This window comes from Colius striatus, chromosome 7 (assembly GCF_028858725.1).
Source record: "Colius striatus isolate bColStr4 chromosome 7, bColStr4.1.hap1, whole genome shotgun sequence".
Lineage (NCBI taxonomy): Eukaryota > Metazoa > Chordata > Aves > Coliiformes > Coliidae > Colius > Colius striatus.
This window is the reverse complement of record NC_084765.1, coordinates 41,040,525-41,063,620: the sequence shown is the minus strand read 5'-3', so window position 1 is coordinate 41,063,620 and position 23,096 is coordinate 41,040,525. Positions and strand designations below refer to the sequence as shown.

Here is a 23,096-nt window from a genome sequence, read left to right as displayed (position 1 = left end):
CAGCTAAAAGCGTGCCTCAGTGACCTAGGGGCAAAAAGTGGTGGCTAAGTGATGGAATAAACAGTAAAACAGTCAACTAACCAGGTGAGTAACCCCAAAAGGAAACACAGCAACAAAGTGAATGCACCTTCCAAAGAGTCAAAGATTGAAGCACTGCTCAAAACCCCCCCTTAATTGGACCCAAAATCATGGTTTTGCCAACCTCTGCAGCACCTTTTGTCCTTACAGCTGGGTGTTTGGTTTGATCCCAGCACCCTTGTAGAGCCATGAGGAGAGCTTCAGGCTTCCAGAGCCCTTAACAAGGGGTGATTCATTGCTTTTCATGTACTAGACCAGAAATCAAATCTCCTTGTGTCAAGTTCTACCTTGAGTAGTACTTTTGTTTAAAGAAACTAGTGTTCCAGAAGCCTGTGGCTGTGCCACAGCCTGTCCATGCCCTCACTCAGCACACCCTGCCCGTGTCCTCAGCTGTGTTCAGAGGAAGGGGCTTAGATCAGGACGCTGGGTAGGGTTCCTTTGGGCTTATTTGAAGGGTGTGATGGAAAGTGAATTGATGGAGGGATGCTCTCAGCAGTTTTCAGTTGCTGTAAACCAAAGTCCTGAGTCTTAATGGACTTTATATCCCAAATGTGTAATGAGTTGCCAAGTTAACCTTTTGTTTCTGAACACCCTGGGCAGGGTTTCTGCAGAGCCCATTAAAGGAGAGTGCTGAGCAGCTCACCTTGCTGCTTCAGGCTACAGGTGTAGCACACACAGTTTAAATGTCTTCCTTTTCTCTGTGTGGTCACTCTGTCACTGAGTATAAAGTGAGAATAAAAGCAGGAAGAGTAGAATAGGTGTTGTTAGAGCACAAGCATAATTGTTCTGCTGCATGTTTGTCTAGGCAGGTCTGGAGAACCATCAGCTAGACACAGTAGACTTGTTTTTGAAAAGCAAAGAAAGTCTTCTCAAGCTGTCTGCACCCTGCTCTGGACCTGAACAGGCTGCTGAGACCCTGTCCCAGTCATACCTCAAAAGTAAGTGAAATACTTCCAGCTCTGCAGAGGTTTGACCTGAACTTGCTGTCTGTGGCTCTGTGTTTGTGTAAAACAGACTGACTTGCCTGTGCTCACGTGTGTTTGGATGGTATTGCAGCTTCTGTGCTCCTGGGGAGTAAGAGAGAAACTGTGCATAAAGGTTCTGCTGTGTTCTACTGTTAGCAGCACTTGGTGTGAAGGCTGAGTGTGTTTCGTGTGGTGTTTGACACCTTGGAGAAGATCATGGTTCTAACCTCAGTTTTACATGTCTGATCAGGCCCAGACTGCAGATGCTTTAACTTTTTATGTCAATATGACAGATTTGGAAGAGCTGAGGCCAGCCCTAAACTTGCTGTGCTCAGCAATCAAGGAGAGTGACATGGAGCCTCACAGCAAACACTTTTCTGAGCAGCTGCTGAACCTCACCTTGGCTTTCCTTAGCAAGCAGCTTGAAGACATTTTTGTGCACACAGAGGGTAAGATGGCTTGTTCTGAATCACACCTGGTGATGTAATGGGTTGTTGTTTAGGTAAGTAACAACAGCCAGGTTTTGTTAACTAAAAGCCTGAATTTGCCTGTAATCAACAAAACCAACGTGCCAGAGTGAAGTGAATGAAAGAGATTGTCTGAAGGGAAATTAATCTGAATACAGGGTCTGCCTGAGCCCAAACAGCTCCAGTCAGGCTCTCAGGTCAGAGGGGATACTGTCACCAGGATTAGTTGGGGATGCATAAGAGTGTCAGAATGGGTCTGTTGCTGGACACTTGCTGGTAGCACAGTGACATGGTTGGAGTTCAGTCCTCAGTGGCTCCTTTTCTCAGGGTATTCTGCCATAAATACATGGCTGTGGGATGGGAAAGGCCAGCTTAAGAAACTGAGCCTACAAGGTTATTTTTGATGTGGAACACTCCCAGGTGTGAGGTGCTGTGAGGCAGCACAGCCACACATCCCAGGGTAACCCCAGGGCTGGCACACAAGCAAGAAGCTGCAGGCTGGATGTGGGGCTGCATGGCTGCTTGCACTGGCACAGCTGCTGAAGTGTTGCTTTTTAAACCACAGCCTAGAAGGTACAAGAACTACTCTTACCAGCTGGTGTGTATTAGTGAGGTGTTAACATGACAGAATTCCAGAGGACAGTTGGGCTTAGCTGGAGAGCATGGAGATAAGTCCCAGCACACTGTGCTGTCCTGCTGCTTGGGTCTGGGCTACTGTCCCAGTCTTGCTTTTTAGGCTGTGGACCACCAAGCTGTTGCAGCAGAATGGATTTCTGACAGTAGAAGGTGCAGAGCATTAACTGTTAATGGGTTCTTTTCTACATGATTGTTAGTAGCCTTTGTTTCTTACTATAGGGATGCTCTGTTTCCAAGTCTCTGCCTTTTCAATGGAACTCAACAGACTAGTAATTAGTTGGATTAATTAAGATCACAGTTCTCACTTACTTGCCCCTGAAGGGGAAAACACATCAGTAAGGACAGGGGGAGGTGCCTGGAGCACTGGTGGGGCTGTGGGGGGAGGTCTCTGGAGCACTGGTGGGACTGTGGGGGGAGGTCCCTGGAGCACCGGTGGGACTGTGGCCGTATCCTGACAGTGTGCTGGTGGTGCTGGGCAGTATCAGTGCCTGTGCAGCTGTGAGTGCAGCACAGGGCTGATGGGCTCTTTCCTGTGGTGTGTGCTCTGTTTGTTAGTCAGGGGAATGCATTCAGCACTGTTAAAGATGCTGGTGTGTTCATTTGTGCTGTCTCGGATGCTCTCGACAGAACCTGATGGATTCCTGCAGAAGGGGGCAGATGTTTTAAGTGATTACATTATCAAACTCAGAAAATTTCTGAGGAAGTATCCACAAGTCAGCACAGTGCACACAGCCTGTGATCTTGGGGAGGAGCTGCCTGCGATAGAGGAAAGTCACGTGTGGGAAAAGCTGACACCAGAGGTAAGAAGGAGTCACTTGTTTTCTGCTGCTGTTATTGAGGAAACTGATAACAAGGGAATGTCTCTAAATATTGCAGGGAAAAAAAACCCAACCTAGGGATTACAGAGATGGGAACACTTGCAGATTCATGGCATCAGTTTGTTCCAATTTCTTTCCCTTTTAGGAAGTCATTGCTGATGCCATCTTGAGCAACAAAATGCCAGAGGCCCAGACCTTCTTCAGGATGCATCAGCACCCTGCTCAAAGTCTCCAGGAGTTTATTCAGACAGGTTTGAATCTGGTCTATGACCGTCTTCTGAAGGACAACACCAGAGAGGCCTCAGAGCTGCTAAGGAATATGGTGAGGGGTGGTCACTAAGCATGCTGATCCTTCCTAACACTGCTCTGTGACTGATGAAATCAGTGAACACTTAGAGTATGGGGACATTTAGGTGTCTTAGGCTTGTAGTGAGTCTACCACATACATGTATTGCAGTGAAAATTAACTTGTTTTAAAGAGCTGCTTCGATCACTAATGCCTCCAGGTGCTGAGCAGAGCCTGTTCATGAATGGGCATTGACTGATGTCATCATTGGCAATGTGTCAAGCTGATTCTGGCAAGTCAGGTGTTCAAAGGGACACTTTATGTCCAAGCACGCTGGAAACATCACACAGGCATCTTCAGTAACTGGGGAGGTGAATACCACAAGCGTGCTTGTGAAGGGTTGTGTGCTTTGGGAGGAGAGGAGAGGCATTAGTTCTGAGTGTACAGCTGCATTGGTACAGTCTGCATTCAATGAGAGTCTTCTTTTTCTGTTAGGGCTTTGATGTGAAGGAGGAATTGCATAAGATATGTTTCTACACCCTTGATAAACACATCCGAGATTTGTTGGTAAGTGTAGAAAAGGTTTTCTTTTGCCTGGCTGATGTGTCTTTATGCTGAGAGAACACACTTTCCTGCTGGGAACAAGCAGGTTTTGTCCCTGCATCCTTGCAGCATAGTTGCTGAGACATGTCACTGACATGCCCATGTTCCTTTCTACTTGCAAATACAGATTGGTTAAAGTGTCAGTTCTTCGTTCTGGCTCTGGTCTAGTCCTCCTCTGTTTGCACACAGTAGAAAGTCTTGTCCCTCTTGTAACTTAAATGCATCGAACCCAATGCTTGCAGCATTTCTCTCTCCAGCTGGTGAGCTCTTGACCTTGTGCTCGGGGGTAACACTGTGATTTGAATTCAAGGTGAAAGTGTTGCAAGAAGAAAACTATTTTTCTCAACAAGAGAAGAAACTGATTGAGTTTGTGCATCAGGTGGAAAGCTCTTACTCAGGATCCTTCCAGGACAAGAAGGAGATTCAGTGTCTTCCCAGGTAATGTGAGTTGTCAGATTTAATCATTAATCAGTGATGCTAGTAGGATTTAAAATGTGCCAACTTTTGCACTCTGTGTGATTTACTGCACTGACAGCTGCAATCTTCTGTATTTCAGTACTTTCACACTGCTCTTCACTTGCAGAAATCAGGGTCAGTGTGGGACTGATCCCTTTTCTCACCAAAGTGGCAGTTGCTGGTATGTGCTCTCCAAGGCTAAGTCCTGACATGCAGCTGTCAGTGTAGCAGAGGTCTTCTGTTCATGTCATCATCACCACAAGTGAAGCATTTTTAATAACAAATGACATTACTGGAGCTACAAATCACAGAGTCTGGAAGGGAAACACGTTCTGTTGGAACAGATGCTCTCTTTTTGTTACGTGAGATCCATAATACAGCGAGCTAAAGTAACCTAAAACCCCTCAAATTTTCATTACCCTGTTACCAAAAGTATTTGCTCTGTCAGTTTTGGATGAATGAGGTTGTTCCTTGCTCACTGCTGTCACGTGCCCTCTCCAGCTTCTAGCTGAAGTGAATCCCTCTGCCCCTTCCACAAGTCTCTTCCAAATGGACCGGCAGCATTTGCTGACCCTTTCATCATCATCTGTTTGTTAGGTTGTGGACTGTTTGAGTACCAGAAAATGCCCTAATGCAATCCTTCATTGCAGCTTCAAGAACTGGAGAAAGCACCAGGACTTTTCCAGCCACACAGACGTTCTGGACTCGCTGTTGAGTCGTGACAGACGCGGGGTTCACAGCAGCAGGGTCAGGGTGATGTTTGACTGGGCTCAGTGGTGGGATGAGCATCTGCAGGAGATGATTCTTCTCCCCAGAAAGCCACGCCAAGGCAAGTGTTCTGCTGCTAAGGGCTTCAAAGGAATTGTGCATTAGGAGCCTGTGTTTGCCAGAGTGTGTTGCAGTTGTGTAGGAGTGGCACTGATGGGGCTGTGTGCTGGCACAGTAGGTCACTTGCTTCTCATCAGGGAGAACGGGAGCACAGTGTGCTCTCATCTTCTGGCAGGGATCTGTGCTTTTCCTGTAGAGAGCAGTTTGGAATGAACTGAAAGGGGCTTGTCTCATGTGTGGCCACCTGTAAATGTTGTACTCTGCTATCAGCACCAAGATGCACCTGTTTAAAGAAAGGTCTGTATTTCCCTGGGTGCTCTGTGCCTCTGCTGGCTTCATCACTTTGCCTTTCCAAAACAGAACTCAAGACGTGTAATCCTGAGGTTCTTTGGATGCACTTGACAGCCCAGCATGATTGGCCTAATATCTGTTCATGGATTGAAGAGTCTGAGCCCAACCAGACTTTGAGTGGACAAGCAACCTGGCCCCCTCTCACTGCAGACATTGTTGACCAGAACACGTTGTGTAGCAGCTACATGAGACACGACATATTAAACAAGCTGGCTAGGTATGTGCCCTTCATTACACTGAATTCCTGGCCTATGTGAAGCCAGAGAGCTAAGGAAGCACGTGTTCCTAACATCTTGGATGAGTATTGATTGTTGTGTTGGATTTGTTGCCCTTTTCTGAAACAGCACAAACCCATTTGTACGTTTTAGTCTTCTCCTCGCACTTGCAGTTGCCTGGAAACAGTCAGAAACATGACAGCAGCAGCAATCCTCCATCAGCCCTTTGGTCTTCCCTGGGGATCAAGTTCCTGATGCCCATTTTAATGCAAAGGAGAAAATTCTAAACACAGAGCCATCCACTCCTCAGTGTCCTCGCTCCTCCTCCATGTATTTCACTCCACCACCCATCTTCAGTATCTTCTCTGCAGTGAACTGTAGTAACCACAGTGTTGTTTGAGCACTATCAGATGTGTTTTGGCATGTTGTGTTTGTCTCAGCAGTGATGTAATCCCCTGGGGGGGAAAGGTCTGTTGACCTTCCAGGTCATTTTGAAGTGGAAACACCCCTCAGAGCCAGAGATAACTGATCAGTGTGTGTGCTTATTCTCTTTTCTGATAGGAATGGGATTTTTGTCCCTTCTGAGTTGGAAGATTTTGAACTCCTCCTCCAAAGGCTGTCTTACCTTGGGGGAGTGCTGCAGAATCCTCACCCTGTCCCAACATACAGTGCTGCAAGTGGTTTGGACTTCCACAGTCGTTTTGTGCTTCACTGTTTAGAGCATAACTTGCAGTATCTGTTATACACTTACTTGGACTATTACAGGTATGAACACTGGTCATCCCTCCAGTCTCATGCAGGTTTCAGTAACAAAACACAGTTTTAGTAGTTGGCAGTAAGAGTTTTCCTCAACCCTTCCAGTTTGGTGAGAAAAGACCACTTGGGTCACAGCAGTGTCACTGAAGCTGTGGAGCAGCCTGTTGGCTGCCATGCTGCCTTTTGAAGCTCTGTCTGGTTGTCTTGTCAATATTAATTGGTCTGTCAGTCATCAAAGGAAACAGTTATAGTTGCAATTAGCATGTCAGAAGGAATACAGTCTTAAATGAGCCAAGAAAACTTGTCTTCAGAAGGCGACTTGAGCACAAGTCTGAGTTGACACGTTCAAATAAAGAAGTGGCTGGTTTGCAGCTAAATGAGGATTTGAAGGAGGAAGGTGTTGGAACTGTGTGGGCACTTCCCACTTAATGAGTGCTTTGCAATTACAGTTTCTTAGCTGTAACTCCAGTGTAACAGTGTAAAGAAGGGAGAAGCAGACCAGAAAAAAAGGCAGTGGGTTTTGGTTGCTGTTGTTTCTTGGTTGGTTGTGTGGTCACACTTGATTTGTGTAGAATATTTAGGCTATGCAGAGTGGTGGTGGTGAGCCCAGTCCCTCCTTTGCAAAGTGTTTGAGGTTGTCAGGTCTGGAAACTGTTGCTTTGATTCATGGAGGCAATGCAAGCACAGAAGTATCATTCTAAAGGAGGGAGCTGTCAGAGATCCCATGTCAGGAAAAGCTGTAGAAGGGAAGGGTGATGTGATCTGCCTCTTTCATAAGACAGGATGAAGTGAGTCACTGTAACACCAAGTCAGAGGCTAATTCACTTTTAATGCAGTATTATACTGTGGCAGAGGGTGGTTACAAATACTGTGTTTTCACTATGCTGCTGCTCATCTTATTTCCAGGTTGACTCCTTCAAACTGCCCCATTTTGGATAACAAGGAGTTGCACGAAGCACATCCCTGGTTTGAATTCCTTGTGCAGTGTCGTGGTGTTGCCAGTGCCCCACAAGGTAGGAGCCTGCCTGCCCTCCCTCAGGAGCTCAGCTGCTGGTGCTGCTGCTGGCTGAGTGTTTGGCTCAGCTGGGTTTCATTCTCTGCTCTGCTGCTGACTCTTTTTAGACCATGGCAAATGGTTTCTGTGTGAATCGGTTCCTCATCTCTGAAATGCAGCTTGTAATTGTTGCTTAACCTGAGCATCAAGGTCTGGAGGCTGTGGATGGGTGAGAAGTATTGTGTGTATGATCATCATTGCCTCCAATTCAGTTGTGTTCTCAACAGCTTGAACAGAAGGAGGGTTCATTAGCAAAATGCATCCACTATAAAAATCAAATCTTGCTCTAGTCCCTGTGCTGGATTTTGACTTTTCCACCCCTTGGATTTTGTGTTTGCTTTGGTTTCTTTTTCACATTGTCATTGAAAATCAGCAGAGTTTGTGCCCTTAACTCATTTCACTTTGGTTTTTAAAACATTTCATCTTGTGCAGAGTTACCTGTGAACAAATATTAACAATAAGCCCAGGTGAAGCTTTCTGCAGAAGGTGGGATCAGTACAGGAGAAAGAATTGAACCAAGTCAGTGCTAAACTGTGAGACCCAACACAAAGCAATCCATGTAGGTAAAACTGAGGCTTGAAATCAGGTGAAGCTTGGTACAGTCTTGAGCAGCTTTTCTGTATTTGTGAGTGAATTGAGGAAAATCACTATTGAAAACACGAACCAGACAGTTCAGCATCTGCCGTGCTTGTGGGACAGTTCTGGTGCATGGTTTAGTGCTTTTATCTTGTTTTAACATGAAAATAAACCTCACTGGGGTTTTTTTTCTTTCAAGATCCAAAGATGATTTTTCAGGCTAGTCTGGCAAACGCTCAGATCCTGATTCCCAGCAATCAAGCCAGTGTGAGCAGCATGCTGCTGGAAGGACGAACGCTCTTAGCACTCGCCACCACCATGTATGCAGCTGGAGGCATTGATCAGGTACTGTGTGCCACAGAGTGCTGAGAGGCCTCTAGGGAAGTTCCCACATGGTGTTGAGAACTCAAAGGAATGCATTCATTGAAAACAGATTCACTTATGCCAACATATAACCTCTTCTCTAATAAAAGCCTGGTGAGTTGGGCAGCTGGAGGTTGCATGGGTTGGGAAGAGCAAGGCACAGGGGCTGTGAGCTGGGGTGTTTACCTCCCTTGTAACAGCTACAGCTGAGAGTTTTTACAGGTCAAACAGTTTTAGTTTGACAGCCTATTTTCAATAAGCTTCAGTTCTTCTTTTAAAGGAGAACTGCTCAATGAGCCACGTGCTTGAACAGAATTTATTGGTAAGGAGAGCTTTCTGATGCCAGCCCAGTAACCTAAAACATCAGATACCATTGAACATGTGCCTAATGAAAGTATTTTACAGGACAAAATGGTACTCTGTGTTGCTCACTGTATATCAAGTACCCATGAGGTAGTTGGGAGCATTCAGAGATTGTTTTGTTATCACCTGAGTGCAGTTTCTTCTTCCTAATGACTTAATTTTGCCTCCTTGCAACGTAGGTTCTTCAGAATGAAGACATGGAAAAACCACTGAAGAAAGTTGACCCACAGCTCTTAAAAATGGCATTGACTCCTTACCCCAAACTCAAAGCTGCTCTTTTTCCCCCATGTACTTCTCATGGGATTTTGCCACCTGACATCTCTCTTTACCATCTTCTCCAGGTACACAAAATGCTTCTCAGTATTGGGCAGAGCAAAAGTCAACTCAGAGAAGCTTGTTTTCAGCTAAAGCCTGGAGGGTGGGGGCTGCATGATGTCTTTGTGGAATCCTTCATTTGGACCTGAAGTTTTTGGCTTTGTTCTGAACAGCTTGTTAAAATGGTACCTAAATACCATGAGTCTGGCTTCCTCCCTCCCATGGGATAATGTCCCATGGGGTGTGAGGACACACTTCTGGGCAGGTGCCTTCAGGTCTGTGGTGTGAGATAAACTGGCAGCTGGAAGAAAGGCCACAAATTATTCATTGTTCAGCAAGTGTTACCTTTGCTAAGGTCCTAGTTTAGCACTTGTGTTCTGTCCCTGTTTCCTTAGGCCAGGTCTTAGGTCTTTCCTTGCTCTTGTTTGTGTTCTGAGCCTGCAAAGCAGATAAACTTGTGCCTTTGAGAGAGAAGTGCACCAGGTACATCACTGCTTGGCAGCAGCACAGGCCATTCCTCACTCTCTGCTGCTCTGGCTGACTTGAATAGTCTGTGGTTTAGTCTGATGGGAAAATCTTAAGCTCTCTTAATGTATTTTGTTTCTGCTCTTCCAGTCATTAGTGCCCTTTGATCCCAAGAAGTTATTTGGCTGGCAGTCAGCAAATACTCTTGCAGTATCAGGTATGTTAAAGTTGTGCACATTTCTAGCCTGAGCATCTGGGATAAAATACCTTCCAGTGGAATGATCTGGCAGATAAGCTCCAGTAGAATGCCACTTGTTGTGGCAGTGCTTTCCTGTAAAAGCAAGCTGAGGGCTTAAGAAGTGATGTGGAGCTGTGGCTTTACAATGGGAACTGGAATTGTGGTGGGTGTTGGGTATGCTGAGATTTGAATTAGAACAGGAGAGGCATTTGGGTGTCACCTCGTTTTGTAGCTGAAAGCCATTTTCTGTGTCTGTTTGCCAGCTTGTAACTGTGATGATATTCCTTCTAGACACATCAAGTGAGTTCCCCCACTTTTCATCCCCTGAGCTGGTGAACAGATATGCCATCATGGAGAGACTGGACTTTTTGTACTATTTGCACCACGGGCGTCCATCGTTTGCTTTTGGGACATTCTTGGTCCAGCAGTTAATAAAGAGCAAATCCCCCAAACAGCTGTAAGTCTTGTCAGAAATGACCATCAGAGAGTTCTTGTAAGTTATAACCTAGCACACAGAGTAACATTAGCCCTTCCCAAGGGGTGTGCACTGCAGTACCTGGAATGTCAGGTGTCCTGGGAGTCAGTTGTTCAGCCTAGTAGGCTAGAAATGAAGTATCACCTAAGAGAAGGTGAGCTTTGTCTTGAATTGCCTGAATAAAAGCTGCACAGTGAGAGCAAGGAATGAAGAATATCCCTGTCATATCAAGCAGGGGTTGTTTTTTCCTTCCAGGGACCTGAGCCTCTAGGGCATTCTGCAGTAAAAAATTCCCCTTTGATATTTCCCAGTGGTGACACTTCCTTGGTTAAATTAATAAACCAAAGCATTGCACTGGAGACTGAAGGAGTCAAATTAACCATCTGAAGCTTCAAAGTCATGTGTGCAAAAGGATACAGTCCAATTGCACATATTGCTGCAGTGTATTAAATTAGCTCTTATGTGTATTGAGACTTGATGACATCAGAACAAATCACTTTGAGTGTCTTGTTTGAGTAGCAGCCACTATTTATTTCTTCATTCCTATACAAATCAGATTCTCTGGTGTCCACAGCTCAGAATTGGGCAGAAATGAAAACATCCATTAGCTGAAGTACTGATAAGACTGAAGTGCTTGGTAATTCAAAAGGCAGTCAAGCACAGATGATTTTCTTTTCAGTTACTGCTGTGGAAAGGCTTCAGATAACCAATGAACCAGCCACTGCTGAAGCTTTTAGGGTCCCTTTTTGGCTTCACAGAGCCCACAGATCAGTTTCAGCTTGGGGTGCTGAGGTGCTTGGGTTGTAAACTGCAGTGAGACCTTCTGCTCTGAACCTGCTGATGGGGGGAGTTTATGACTGGTGATATCAAATGCATTGGCTTTAGTTTTTGCCAAAGATGATTCCATTGCAAGCTCTCATCCTCATCCCCACATTTCTGTGTAAGTAGGGAACTGCTGCTCTGCAAACCCCTTCCATGCTGATAAAGTCTGTGAGCTGGGTAAACCTTGTAGGCACTCGTTTGGTTCAAATTGGTTAAAAAAAAATCATGCCTGTTAATTGGTGTTGTTTTTGTTGCAGGATTCAGCAAGCAGGGCATGAAGCCTGTAGTCTGGCTCTCTCTTCCTTCAGTGTACCTTCAGTAGGAGCAGCCTGTGTGTGTTTCCTGGAGCTGCTGGGTCTCGACAGCCTCAAGCTCAGGGTCGACATGAAAGTTGCCAACAGAATTTTCAGTTACAGAACTAGAAATGAAGAATCTCAGCACACTCAGATAAGAGAATCTTTGGGTAAGGGTGTCTTTGCTTTGTTTTAGAAGGGGGTACTGTGCATTTCTTGGGAAGGGAAGCAGAGGTGGATTGAAAGATGGTGCCTGACTTCTCCAGGAGTGCAGTAAAAGCATCCTGGCCTTTGAACAGACCACAATCCTGCCCTCTTGTTCCTGCTTCTGCCTGAGGAACCTGGTGTGACAAATAAGGCAGAAAGGCATGCAGCCAGAGTTGCAGGAGTATCTAATAGCCACTGCCAAGCAGCTGCTTAAGGCTCAGTGTGCACATGGTGAGGTTCAGCCTGGTGTTGCAATGATACAACTACAGGGTTAATCAAAGGGACATTGCCACATCTCTTTTCTCTTTCATACTTGGAAGCTGTCTCAGAGCTGCAGTGAAATCAGGTGTTCAAAGCTGTAAGGAAGTTAAGTTGATCCTAGGAGTAACTTCAGAAAGATGAGTTTCACGGTGCAGGTCCACGGGTGTCCCAACAAAGGAACTGCTGGTGTGTATTTACCTTTTCCTGCTAATTCTAAAGCCATCTCTGGTGTTTAAAGCTACAAGTGGAGCTTACTTTGAAAGTAATGTGATCTGAAAGTTGGAGTTCTGTTTCAAACATCATGTAGCCACTTTGGTGCCAGACTTTGCATAATTATGGGAACATTGACATTAATAGGACTCGTTGTGCTTGTTGGTTCTGCTGCTTCTGGGAAGTTACCCCCACCCTCCTCCCAGACAGCAGAGCTGATGGTGTGTTCTCTCAAACAGTTGAAAAGTTAATAAAAGTGGCTGATGGTGATAAAGCAGCAGCAGCAGAAGTTCTTATCTCCTTAGAGGAAGCCTTTTGGGGTGCAGTTGAGCATCAAGGAATAAACAAGTGAGTAAAACATGATTTAAAGGGTTATGCTGGTGAGTTGAGACTGAGCACTGCTGCCATTTGTGTGTTCAGATAAAGAGATCCCTGTGTGCTTTGTTGCAGTGAAATGAGCAACAGTATTGGAATTTAGGTGATAGTCTTGGTATTTCAAAGCCTGTGTTGTCAGGACAGGACAGTGTCCCTGCCTTGGGGGCTGGGAGCATCTGCAGGGTGGGTGTGGAAGCTCCTGTAGCAGAATGTGACCCAGTCTGTGGTGAAGTGAAACTGGTGGTGGTGCCATTTGCAGGTGATGGATCTCAGGCTAGCTGCTAAGTTTACACATTGCTAACACCTGGTGTCAACAGCAGTTCATTGCAGCTGAAGCTCTTCAAATTCAATGCAGGACATCGAGTGAGTCTAGAAGGCAGTGGGGTCTGGTAATGCAGTTCTGCAAACTCCATGGTATTGAGCTGAGCACATCTTACCTGAAGGAGTGTGCCAAAGCCAACGACTGGCTGCAGTTCATCATCCAAGCCCAGCTGTACAGCCACCAGCCAGAGGAGGTAAGCTGTGTCTGTGTGGTTTTAAAGGAAGAGGGGGTTTATGCAGAGTGTTCTTTGTCTGCAACCTTCAAAAGGAAAGAAACCCCAAAGGTTCTGTTAGTAAGAGAGTAGCACATTGTGGAGACGAACATGTAACTGCCCCTCAGGAGCTAACTAGACACCTTCCATGATGAGCCATCAGGAGTGAGAGATATGCCAGGAATGAAAGTCTCTTAAGAGGCATTTTAGTGTTATGTAACAGGATGAGCTTCAGTATGTTCCTAGAATAATTCCCACCTACAGAACAATTATTCCTGTCCAGGTGACAAAGAGTGTTCTTAAAACAATCTCCTTTGAATAACCTTCCATGTCCTTGTCTCTGGGTATTGTGTGCTTCTCCCCACCCTTGTTCTCCCCATCCTTGTCCTTGGATCTCCCTCAGTAGAGATGCTTCTGGTTCTGTTTTCCTAGGTCATTTCTATCCTTCAGGATTTCACTCCCATTTTACAAGATCACCTGATGCTGGCACTGGAGAAGTTCTCCCTTTTGAGCCCTGGAAGCAGTGCTGCCAGCATCCCCAAGAGCAAACACACAGATAGTCTCTTCCAAATCCTTCTTCAGTGTCAAGGGAGCTCCAGCCCTTCACGTTTCCTTTTGGCTGAGGGATGGAGAGAGCATGCTCCCATTCTGAGTGTGCTAGCAGCATGTTTCCAGGTGAGTACTGATGAGGTTAAATAGTGAAGGCTGTGGGTAATTATGGTGAATGGCAGATGTGGAGGTTGAATTCATTGAGCTTGGGGGTAACTGTGAATAGTGTGATACGTAATGAAGTGATGTTTGGCTATTAGAAACCCCTCCTTTCTGCCCTTTGACAGGATGCAAACATCATTCATTGTCTCTGTGTTTGGATACTTACCACTGTGGATGACACTACCAAAGCTGAGGCAACAAACCACCTTCAGAGCTCAGCAGAGCATCACGAGTGGGATCTGCACGACCTGTCCCTTATCTGGAAAGTCTTGTTAAGGAGGCAAAAGAGCAAACCACTTCTGCATGGCTTCCAGCTCTTTTTAAAGGTAAGATAATGTCTTTTTAGTGGCATGCTTGAATGTGTCTCAAATCATCTTAGAGAGGAGATGGCCTATAGATTTCCCCCCTGGCTTGCTCTCTGTGGCCTGGGTAACCTGGGTGTGAGCCACTGAAAATCCCAGTCAAGTGAAAAAAGTCTTGGGAGGGAAGTTTGGAGATTGAGGGGAGATCTTATTAACATTTATAAATATCTAAAGGGTGGGTGTCAGGAGGTTGGGACATCCCTCTTTTCTATAGTGGCCAGCAACAGGACAAGGGGTGATGGGATGAAGCTGGGACACAAAAAGTTCCACTTAAATGTAAGAAAAAACTCTTTCATTTTTGAGGTGAGGGAGCCCTGGCACAGGCTGCCCAGAGGAGTTGTGGAGGCTCCTTCCTTGGAGGTCTTCAAGACCCATCTGGACACATTCCTATGTGACTTGCTCTAGGTTGACCTGCTTCTGCAGGGGGGCTGGACTGGATGGGCTCTGGAGGTCCCTTCCAACCCCTGTGATTCTGTGATCTAAGTTCATCCAGTTCTCAAAGATTTGCAGATTATGTATCCAAACCTACACACCATTTTCATAAGTCAGAACTTTGTTGCTCTGGTACTGAGCAAGACAGATTCTCCATTTGTTGAGGTGCTTTTAGGAAAGTTATCACCTGTCTGTGTGTTTCCCAGGACTCTCCTTTACTGTGTGTGCTGGAGATGTATGAACTGTGCATGAGCTGTAAAAAGTACAGCGAGGCCAGAACCAAACTGGACAACTTCCAGGAAAGACTCACAGAGGTAAACAAGTTTCTTTCCTCTGAATCTCATTGCAGTTGCCACCAAAATGCAAAAAAACCACCCCAACCCAGCACTTACACATCTCTGTCTACACAGCTGAGAAGGGAAGATGAGGCAGCAGCTTCAGCATTACCTGTGCAATGGCTGGAGTCACAAGCACTGTTTCTTCTTGAGTTGATGATGCAGCAATGCAGGACAGAGTATGAGCTGGGAAAGCTCTTGGAGCTGTTTGCTGCAGCAGACAACCTTCTGCTCAATGGTAAACACAACTCCCTCTGTTGGGTGACGTTACAGCTTTGACCTGAAGACCACACAAAGTGTCTTTGGAGCGACTGAAAACGTTCTAAGTGTACTGCCAGTGTTTTCATGTGGTGTGAGGGTTTTCTTGTGGGGACCTGCAGCAGTGGGGAGGTCCCTGAGTGTGGGGCTGCCTGGGAGAGTGGTGACGTGCAGGAGCTGATGAGGAGCGCTCAGATTTGCTGCAGCCGTGTTTTAGGAATTCAGAGCTGCTTTTCAGTCCCATGACAGCTTTAGAGTGTGCAATCTGCTCTGTGGGCTGAAGTAAGTGTCAGCATTCACTGAGTTTCCAAAGGCCTTGAGCTGTTTGTGTTCATCCAAGCAGGCCCTTACGTGAAGAAACTCTGGGCACTCAGTGAGACCCTGAAGGACTCCTCCGTATCGATCAGTCGTTCCATCCTGACCAGCTCCACCATGGAGAGGTTTCAGAGCGAGTGCAGGTCCATTCTGGAGCAGCTGCAGGGGAAGGGGATGTTCTCTCTGGCTCGGGAGGTGGCAGAGCTCGCTGAGCTGCCCGTGGACGGTGTTGTCACACAAGAGGTACGGTACAGCCAGCCCATGATCCTCGTGCTCCTGCTGCTGGCAGCAGTGCCACTTTCTCCTCAGCCTTCCTCAGACACAGCCTTTTCTTCACAGTTCCTCTTTTAAATGCAGTTACACCAAGCAAGTTGGCTGTAAGTGCCGAGCTGAAAAGGACAGTAAAGCTTTCCTCATCCCCCTGCTGCTTTGACTTGCCATGCAGGCAGTTTTCTTTGCCACGAAGGACAGATGAATTTGTGCCTACTGGGACAACCTCAGCTCGTTTTCTCCCTGTGCTGCCCATCCATGTGGCTTTTCTTTTTTGGAGAGATGGCTGTTTAAAAGCTCTGTGATCTTTTTTCAGGTTCTAAGAGAGCTGCATCGTTTCAGAGACACTGGGCAGTGGCACCAAAACCAGACAAGAGTGGAATTCTGGAAGAAGTGTAATGACACCTTCCTGAGGAACTCCATCTCCAGCAGAGCTGCAGCACAGTTTTACTCTGAGCAGGCAAACACAGTGTTGGAGTCTTCAGCTCACGAGAAGATGAGCAGCATCATGGAGAGACATCTGTTGCTCACCCTAGCTGGCCATTGGCTGGCCAAGGATGCCTCTGTGTCCCTGCAGGAGCTGGAGGCCCTCGAGAAGCAGCTCTGGCTGTGTCGCATCGCACGGCGAGCGACGGGCTGCAGAACGCCTCCCTCCCAGGACGCAGAGAACAGCGACCTCACCTTTGATAACTTAGCTGAGGAGTTTTCTTTTTCAAAGCTGCCTGCTCTGAACTCACCAGAGTATTTGAAACTAGAGGCTCTTGCATGCAGAGGGACTCAGCAGAGCTTGTCCGGCCCCGAGGAGGAGTCGCTGCGGTTCCTGCTCGAGGGGCTGCTGGACGAGGGCCGCGTGCACGAGGCCAGTCGTGTGTGCCGCTACTTCCACTTCCACCACAGAGACGTCTCACTGGTGCTGCACTGCAGAGCCCTGGCCTCAGGGGAGGCTGCTCTGGACAAACTGCACACAGATATTCAGACTCTGCTTGTGGCAAGAGAGGAGCCAGCCAAGAGCAGCACAGCTGAGCCGAGCAGAGTCCCGAGCGGTAAGTGACAAACTGCTCCAGCTGCTCGACAAGTCTGTTGGGTTTGGCACTGTTGGGGTTCCACTGTGGGTTCTTCCTCCTCTGGCACAGTGTTAATTGCCCCCAAAGTTTCTGCAGGAAGTAACAGTGACAGTGGGGTTAGCTCCCCATCCCTGGAGCCATTGCAAAGCTGAGGTGCTGAGAGCAAGGGCTGGGCAGGGTGAGGGGAGGGCTGGGACTGCAGCAGCTTCATTTTCCAACCAAAATGATTCTGTGATTCTATGAAATGAAGCCTCAGCCATCAGAATGTCTGCAGAACCCTTTTACTCTCTTGTGCTGAGGAATTTTGCACCTGAGATGTTGTATTGTGGATATTTTGGCTTGTTTGCATTCTGCACCCTACATCTTAAAAACAGAACCACCAAGAATCCCCAGGTACCAAGAGCTCAGTTTTCAAAGGCTGTGAAAGTATTCTGTATCTGCTAGAGACCTCTGGAGTCTTCCTCTGAGAGTGTGGCTCCTTGGTGTTATCTGCCTTTATGACAAAGGGATTGATGGTGTGTTTGTCTGCAGCATCCAGCTTAGAAGACTGGACACACATTGTGTCTCCATCTCCAGATGACCAAGTTGTTGCCAGCCTGAAGGTTCTCACAGATGAATGTGTCCATGGGAGAAACTACTGCAGACAGGTTCTCTGCTTGTATGAGCTTTCTAAGGTATGTGCCTAGTGACATTATTGATGAAACAAGGGGTGTGCATCAAGCTGGGCATGTGGAAGTTTGATCCATAGTTGTGGGGTGTAGCATCAGTGTTTTTTCAGCACTGTGTGTTCTGCCAATGTCAGTCTCATCCTCATCATCAGTCTCATCCCTTTCATCAGTACCATCAGTCTCATCCCTTTCATCAGTACCATCAGTCTCAGCACAGAGGTTCTTGGATTTGCCTGCAAAGTTTTTGTGCCTCAGCTGTTCAGAGCGAGTGCTTTAGGTCTGAGCTGCTGAGAAGCAACTGTGTGGCTGATGTGCTCCTTTTTATACCATCCATATGCTTCTCCCCTAAAGCTGGATGTCCCTCCTGCTGAGTCCAGGGTTGATCCTTGTGTTCATGAGGCACGTTTTTCAACTGGGCTGGGAGTCAAACTTGGGGTGTGTCACAGCAGAGTATTTCCAGAGCCTTACCAGCTCCTCTTCCAAATGTACCAAGCATAAAGACTAGTCCACCTTTGAGAGTTTGTGGTGTGTAGAGGAGAAGGAATGCCAAAAGTAAAACTTATGCAGTGAAACACAGTTCTTTGTTTGGGAGGCAATATTCCTGCCTGCCTTTGAGGTGGTTTAAGTGCTGGTTCAGAAAAGCAGAATCTCTCTCCTCAACAACAGCTCAGCTTCAAATACAAAGTGCTTACACAGCACCCTGATCTGGAGAGTGTTACTACTGCAGGAGTGCCTGGGAAGGCAGTGTCACCTGAGAGAAGGATGGCTTGTGTTGATGTTGTTGGCAGCGTTGCTTCTCCAGCACTCCCTCCCGCCCTGCATCAGCTCCTCAGGAAGGTGATGCACGGCAAGATCCGTCCTGTGCTGGAGTTTTAGGCATCTCCTAAGTGTCTGTGTGTTTCTTAGGAGTTGAACTGCCCCTACAGTGAAATGTCAGCCCTGGACCCCGAGAAGGTGCTTGGAGCCATCCTGTCGTTGCCACGGGCAGAGCGGTGCCGCCGGGCGCAGGCGTTCATCAGCACACAGAGGCTGCAGCCCACGGCCGTGGCAGAGCTGCTGGCTGAGCAGATCCTGCACGAGCTACTGGCTTCTGCACAGCACAGAGGTACTGAACAGCCTTGGGGCTAACAAGGGAATCTGAAACTTAAATGTCTAAGCAGTAACCAAAAGCATCTTTCCACCCGTGGTTCCAGCCCTGGGCCAGTTGGGCAGAGTTGCACTGGTTTGTTTGGGCTTTGCTCTGTTAATGTAGTTAATCTCTCCTGAACAAGTGGCATGTGTGACATAACTCCCTCTCTCTCTCTCTCTGTGGGCACAGGGCAGAAACAGGTTTTGAGCCCTGCAGCTGAGAGCCAGGCGTTCCTGCAGCTGGCCAAGCTGTGCCAGGACCACACCTTGGTTGGCATGAAGTTACTGGATAGAGTTTCCTCAGTGCCACGTGGGGAACTGTCCTGCAGTAAGTAAATGGCAGCTGGTACCTCGTGTGTTAGGGAGTTTGGAGGTGCTTGGGATCAAATCCCATGAGGGTGAGAGCTCCCAGTGCTGCTGGCAGCATCTGGCCCTCATCTCTAACTGATGTTACATGTATCTGGGTGTATGCACAGGAGGTAAGTGAGGTGCTCAAGCATTGCATCACTTTCCAGACAAAATAAGAGGAGGGTGTTTTTGTGCCACCAGCTGGGAAATGCTGTCAGTGAGATACCTGAACTCTGTGGCTCTGTGTCACATAAGGAGGATGTTGAGACTTTCTCCATGTTAATCACAGTTAGAAGTTACTTTCTCTGCCTGGTAAACAATCTGGATCTTGTGTTGCTGAGGTCCATTTCATGCTTTACCTGCCATGGAGAGGGGACACTGGGTGTAAAAGGTGCCTCAGTACCACCTTTCCAGCAGGAACCAGCAGTGGCAAACAGCTCATTGAAAAGGTTCATTGTGGGCAGCTGAACCCTGAGGGCAATGAGTGAGGGGCTGAGTTCAGTGGGAGCTGGGTGGTATTGGTGTGGGCAGAAGGTGCAAGTGCTGTTTTGTCCTGAGTGCTGAGGAGCATCTCCTTGGGCAGCTGCAGCAGCAGAAGCGTGGCTGGAGGTGGCATCAGAACCATTCCTTTAGTATCCAGCTGGAATGCTGGGAACTGGAACCCCCTTGTGAGAAAAGAAGCAAAAAACACCACCTGCCTTGTAACCCTGACACATTTGTCTTAACTTGCCCTCTGTTTTGTCTGGTGAAGTGATGTGAGGGTGAATGTCAGGATTTCCACCTGTCTGACTAAAATAAGGAAAAGACTCCAAGGGAGCAGTGTTGGGAGAGACCAAACTGTGCTGGAGGGCTCTGGCTCTCTTTGGATGAAGCCCCTGCTGCTTTGTCCAGGCAGAGGTGTAAGTGGTTTGTTTCCAAACATGCTGTAACAGTTTATGACATTAACTGTGTGTCTCTGGGGTGAACTCCTGGTGCTGAGGGTCAGGCCTGGGGCTCTGCTGTGCCTGTTTACAGCATCTGATCAGATTCCATGGAGAATGGAACATGCCAGGACGTGCTGGTTTAGCTCAGTTATGGAATTTGTGAATGGTTTTCTAACCCAGATGCAAAACCTGTGGCTTTGCTTTTGCAGAGGCAGAGCTGCCTGCTGGCAGCAGAGGGCTGAGGCATTGCTGTGTGGTTGTCAGTCAGCTGTTGGTGGAGGAGGCTGGAAGTTGTGTGTGTGTGGAATCAATGTTTCAGAAAATGATCCAAAAAGCCCAGATTTCCCCCAGATTGAGAAGCCAGGCTGAATGTGTGCTGTTAGAGAAGCTGTCACTCCTTCAGCCTGCACAGGACAGAACCACAACAGCTCAACTTCCCAACCCAGTTCTGCTGTTTGGAACTGGGAAGGTTGTGTGTCCTCTGCAGAGGCAGCATCGCTCCTGGAGAGGGGCTTGGTCATTCCTCAGCTGGATCACTGCAGTCCCTGAGCAATTCTGTTCTTCAGTTACAGAACTGCTGATTTTGGCCCATAACTGCTTCAGCTTGACTTGCCACATGGAAGGAATCACTCGAGTTCTCCAGGCAGCACGGCTTCTCACAGACGAGCACCTGGCACCTAATGAGGAGTACGGGCTCGTGGTGAGGGCTGGGGGTGCCCTGTGTCGCGCCCAGGGGCTGGGAGGGCTCCGTGTGCCCAGGAGCAGGAGCTCTGCTGGGTGCTGGGGGGTGATGAGAGCTCTGTGTCTGGCAGCAGGAGCTCTGCTGGCTGCTGGGGGGTGATGAGGGCTCTGTGTCTGGCAGCAGGAGCTCTGGGGGGTGCTCGGGGTTGATGAGAGCTCTGTGTGCCTGCAGCAGGAGCTCTGGGGGGTGATGAGAGCTCTGTGCCTGGCAGCAGGAGCTCTGCTGGGTGCTAGGGGGCTGCTCAGGGCTCTGTGTCTGGCAGCAGGAGCTCTGTTGGGTACTGAGGGGTGATGAGAGCTCTGTGTGCCTGCAGCAGGAGCTCTGGGGGGTGATGAGAGCTCTGTGTGCCTGCAGCAGGAGCTCTGGGGGGTGATGACAGCTCCATGTGCCTGCAGCAGGAGCTCTGCTGGGTGCTGGGGGGTGATGAGCTGTGCCCAGTGCAATAGTGTCATAGAATCACAGCATGGTAGAGGTTGGAAGGGATCTGTAGAGATCATCCAGCCCAACCCCCTGCCAAAGCAGGTCCCACCTAGATCAGGTCATCGGGTGTCCTGGCTGAAACCTTCCCTGCATGTTCCTTTTGGGTAAATTGTCTTTCCCCCTTGCATTAAGAAAATGGAGCAGGTTGCTTCCAAATGAAGCCTGTGTGGCTGCAAGGGAGCAGCTGGCAGAGCTGCCAGGCTGCCTCAGCTGGCCCAGCACTCAGCTCCTGCAGGCCTGGGCGCTGAGCACGCTGACACGGGTGTCTGCAGGTGCGGCTGCTCACGGGCATCGGCAGGTACAACGAGATGAGCTACATCTTTGACCTGCTGCACGAGAAGCACTACTTCGAGGTGCTCATGAGGAAGAAACTGGACCCGGTAGGTGGAAGGGGGAACCCTCAGAGAACCCTGTGGCTACACCAGGAAGGGATGTTTACACAGCAAGGTGGAACGAGCTGGGGACTGGAGTTGCTGCAGTGTAGGGAGTGTTAACACAGTTTCACAGTGAGCAATGAATTCTGGGCTTATTCTGGTTTTAGTTTAACCAGTTTTGTGTAACCAGTTCAGTGCTCCCAGAGCAGTGCTGAAGCTTTAGAGCTTGGGAATGTCACTGACAGTTTTCAGGTCCTGCTTTGGTTTTACTTCCAGTTAAAAGTTGTGTGGGTTTCTTGAAGCCATGAATGTTTGTAGCTGTCTTGTTCATGACTTACTTATGTTACAAGGATCAGGTGTGTGTAGATAAATGCAGAGGCACTGGGTTTCCTTCCCTGTCGCATCACAACACAGCCATGGCACTTCAAACCAGTGCAGGGAAACCTCAGGGAAACGGTTGCTGTGGGGAGAATTGTACCAGGGAGATTTGCTGCTGGGGACTGAAGTGTGAAGCAAAAAAAATGAGCTCTTCCAACGTTGCTGTGCTGCTGCTGCCCCGGCACAGAGCGGGACGCTGAAGACGGCGCTGCTGGATTACATCAAGCGCTGCCGGCCCGGGGACAGCGAGAAGCACAACATGATCGCCCTCTGCTTCAGCATGTGCAGGGAGATCGGGGAGAACCACGAGGCTGCTGCCTGCACACAGCTGAAACTCATCGAGTCTCAGCCCTGGGGTGAGTGGCAGCCACAAGAAACCACCGCAGTGGGTTCAAGGAGGAAGGTGTGGGGAGGTGAAATGTCATTTGGGGCCGCAGGCGTTGGCCTGGTCACGGCCATGAAACTCCCCTCTCAGGACAGAGGGGCCCGTGGCTCAGGCAGGGGCTGTTCCTGGGCTGTTGCAGTTTGCCTGCTCTGGTGTTTCACCAAGAGCTGAGATTTTTGGCTCTTGCTGTAACGTTACATCCCTGTGGTGCCACAGGCGGGGTGGACTCCTGCAGGGTTCCCTCGCTTCAGGAGGAGGCGACTGGGTTGTGCATGGAGCGTACAGATAAAGTGTTGTGGGGGGAAATGGATTGGCATCTGCACTGGGTGGGTGCTGCAGAGCTGGGAGATGCTGGGGAGCACACAGAGATGTCCCTGTGGAGCCACTGCCAGAACAGCTACTGAAACAAAACCCATGCCAAGAGACTTCCTGAATGTGCCTGGTAATAGTGCTCGTGTCCACCACAAATGCATGAGCTGGGTTCCTTCTCAGCTCTTCAGTCACCTGAGTAGGTTCCAGCAAGAGTTTCAGTCCATGAACTGAACAGGCACCAAGGTCTCTCTGCTCTTTTCTAATGCAAAATACTCTTCTAGTGTTCGTTGCCTCTGAAGCACCATCAGGGACAGACTTGGCCCAGGAGGTGTTCTTGTAACTTACTTTGTCACCTGTGTTAGTAAGTGGTGATGGTTTGGTTTTTTCCCCTTCTCTTGTTTCAGAGGAGTCTCTTCATGATGTTGCAAACTTAAAGAAACTGCTGATGAAAGCTCTGACTCTCTTCATCGATGCAGCAGAAAGTTACTCCAAGGTAAAATGAGATGGAATTGTGTGACTGCTGAACAGGGCTGGGCAGCCTCAGGAGTGGACAAAGGCAGCTGCTGTGGGGAGGGGCTGCAGGGTCCTGCTCCAGCAGAGAA

General features: G+C 48.2%; 1 protein-coding gene across 2 annotated transcripts in view; it reads left to right on the top strand.

The window, feature by feature from the left end:
* The window catches only part of SPG11 (SPG11 vesicle trafficking associated, spatacsin), a 31,128-nt gene that overhangs the window by 6,000 nt on the left and 2,032 nt on the right, over nucleotides 1-23,096 (top strand). The window contains exons 8-37 of one of the 2 annotated variants that reach the window (XM_061999138.1): nucleotides 884-1,016; nucleotides 1,337-1,492; nucleotides 2,774-2,946; nucleotides 3,110-3,286; nucleotides 3,746-3,817; nucleotides 4,164-4,291; nucleotides 4,960-5,138; nucleotides 5,498-5,705; nucleotides 6,265-6,468; nucleotides 7,366-7,472; nucleotides 8,289-8,434; nucleotides 8,995-9,156; nucleotides 9,746-9,812; nucleotides 10,125-10,290; nucleotides 11,388-11,593; nucleotides 12,341-12,449; nucleotides 12,832-12,991; nucleotides 13,442-13,684; nucleotides 13,846-14,046; nucleotides 14,721-14,828; nucleotides 14,925-15,087; nucleotides 15,451-15,665; nucleotides 16,009-16,735; nucleotides 17,288-17,430; nucleotides 18,331-18,529; nucleotides 18,743-18,880; nucleotides 20,390-20,523; nucleotides 21,318-21,425; nucleotides 21,985-22,153; nucleotides 22,899-22,987. In XM_061999138.1, the coding sequence (XP_061855122.1) occupies nucleotides 884-1,016; nucleotides 1,337-1,492; nucleotides 2,774-2,946; nucleotides 3,110-3,286; nucleotides 3,746-3,817; nucleotides 4,164-4,291; nucleotides 4,960-5,138; nucleotides 5,498-5,705; nucleotides 6,265-6,468; nucleotides 7,366-7,472; nucleotides 8,289-8,434; nucleotides 8,995-9,156; nucleotides 9,746-9,812; nucleotides 10,125-10,290; nucleotides 11,388-11,593; nucleotides 12,341-12,449; nucleotides 12,832-12,991; nucleotides 13,442-13,684; nucleotides 13,846-14,046; nucleotides 14,721-14,828; nucleotides 14,925-15,087; nucleotides 15,451-15,665; nucleotides 16,009-16,735; nucleotides 17,288-17,430; nucleotides 18,331-18,529; nucleotides 18,743-18,880; nucleotides 20,390-20,523; nucleotides 21,318-21,425; nucleotides 21,985-22,153; nucleotides 22,899-22,987 (5,190 nt within the window). Of the gene's footprint in view, nucleotides 1-883; nucleotides 1,017-1,336; nucleotides 1,493-2,773; nucleotides 2,947-3,109; nucleotides 3,287-3,745; nucleotides 3,818-4,163; nucleotides 4,292-4,959; nucleotides 5,139-5,497; nucleotides 5,706-6,264; nucleotides 6,469-7,365; nucleotides 7,473-8,288; nucleotides 8,435-8,994; nucleotides 9,157-9,745; nucleotides 9,813-10,124; nucleotides 10,291-11,387; nucleotides 11,594-12,340; nucleotides 12,450-12,831; nucleotides 12,992-13,441; nucleotides 13,685-13,845; nucleotides 14,047-14,720; nucleotides 14,829-14,924; nucleotides 15,088-15,450; nucleotides 15,666-16,008; nucleotides 16,736-17,287; nucleotides 17,431-18,330; nucleotides 18,530-18,742; nucleotides 18,881-20,389; nucleotides 20,524-21,317; nucleotides 21,426-21,984; nucleotides 22,154-22,898; nucleotides 22,988-23,096 lie in introns of those variants that run through there. The other variant, XR_009819018.1, reaches the window with a different exon arrangement.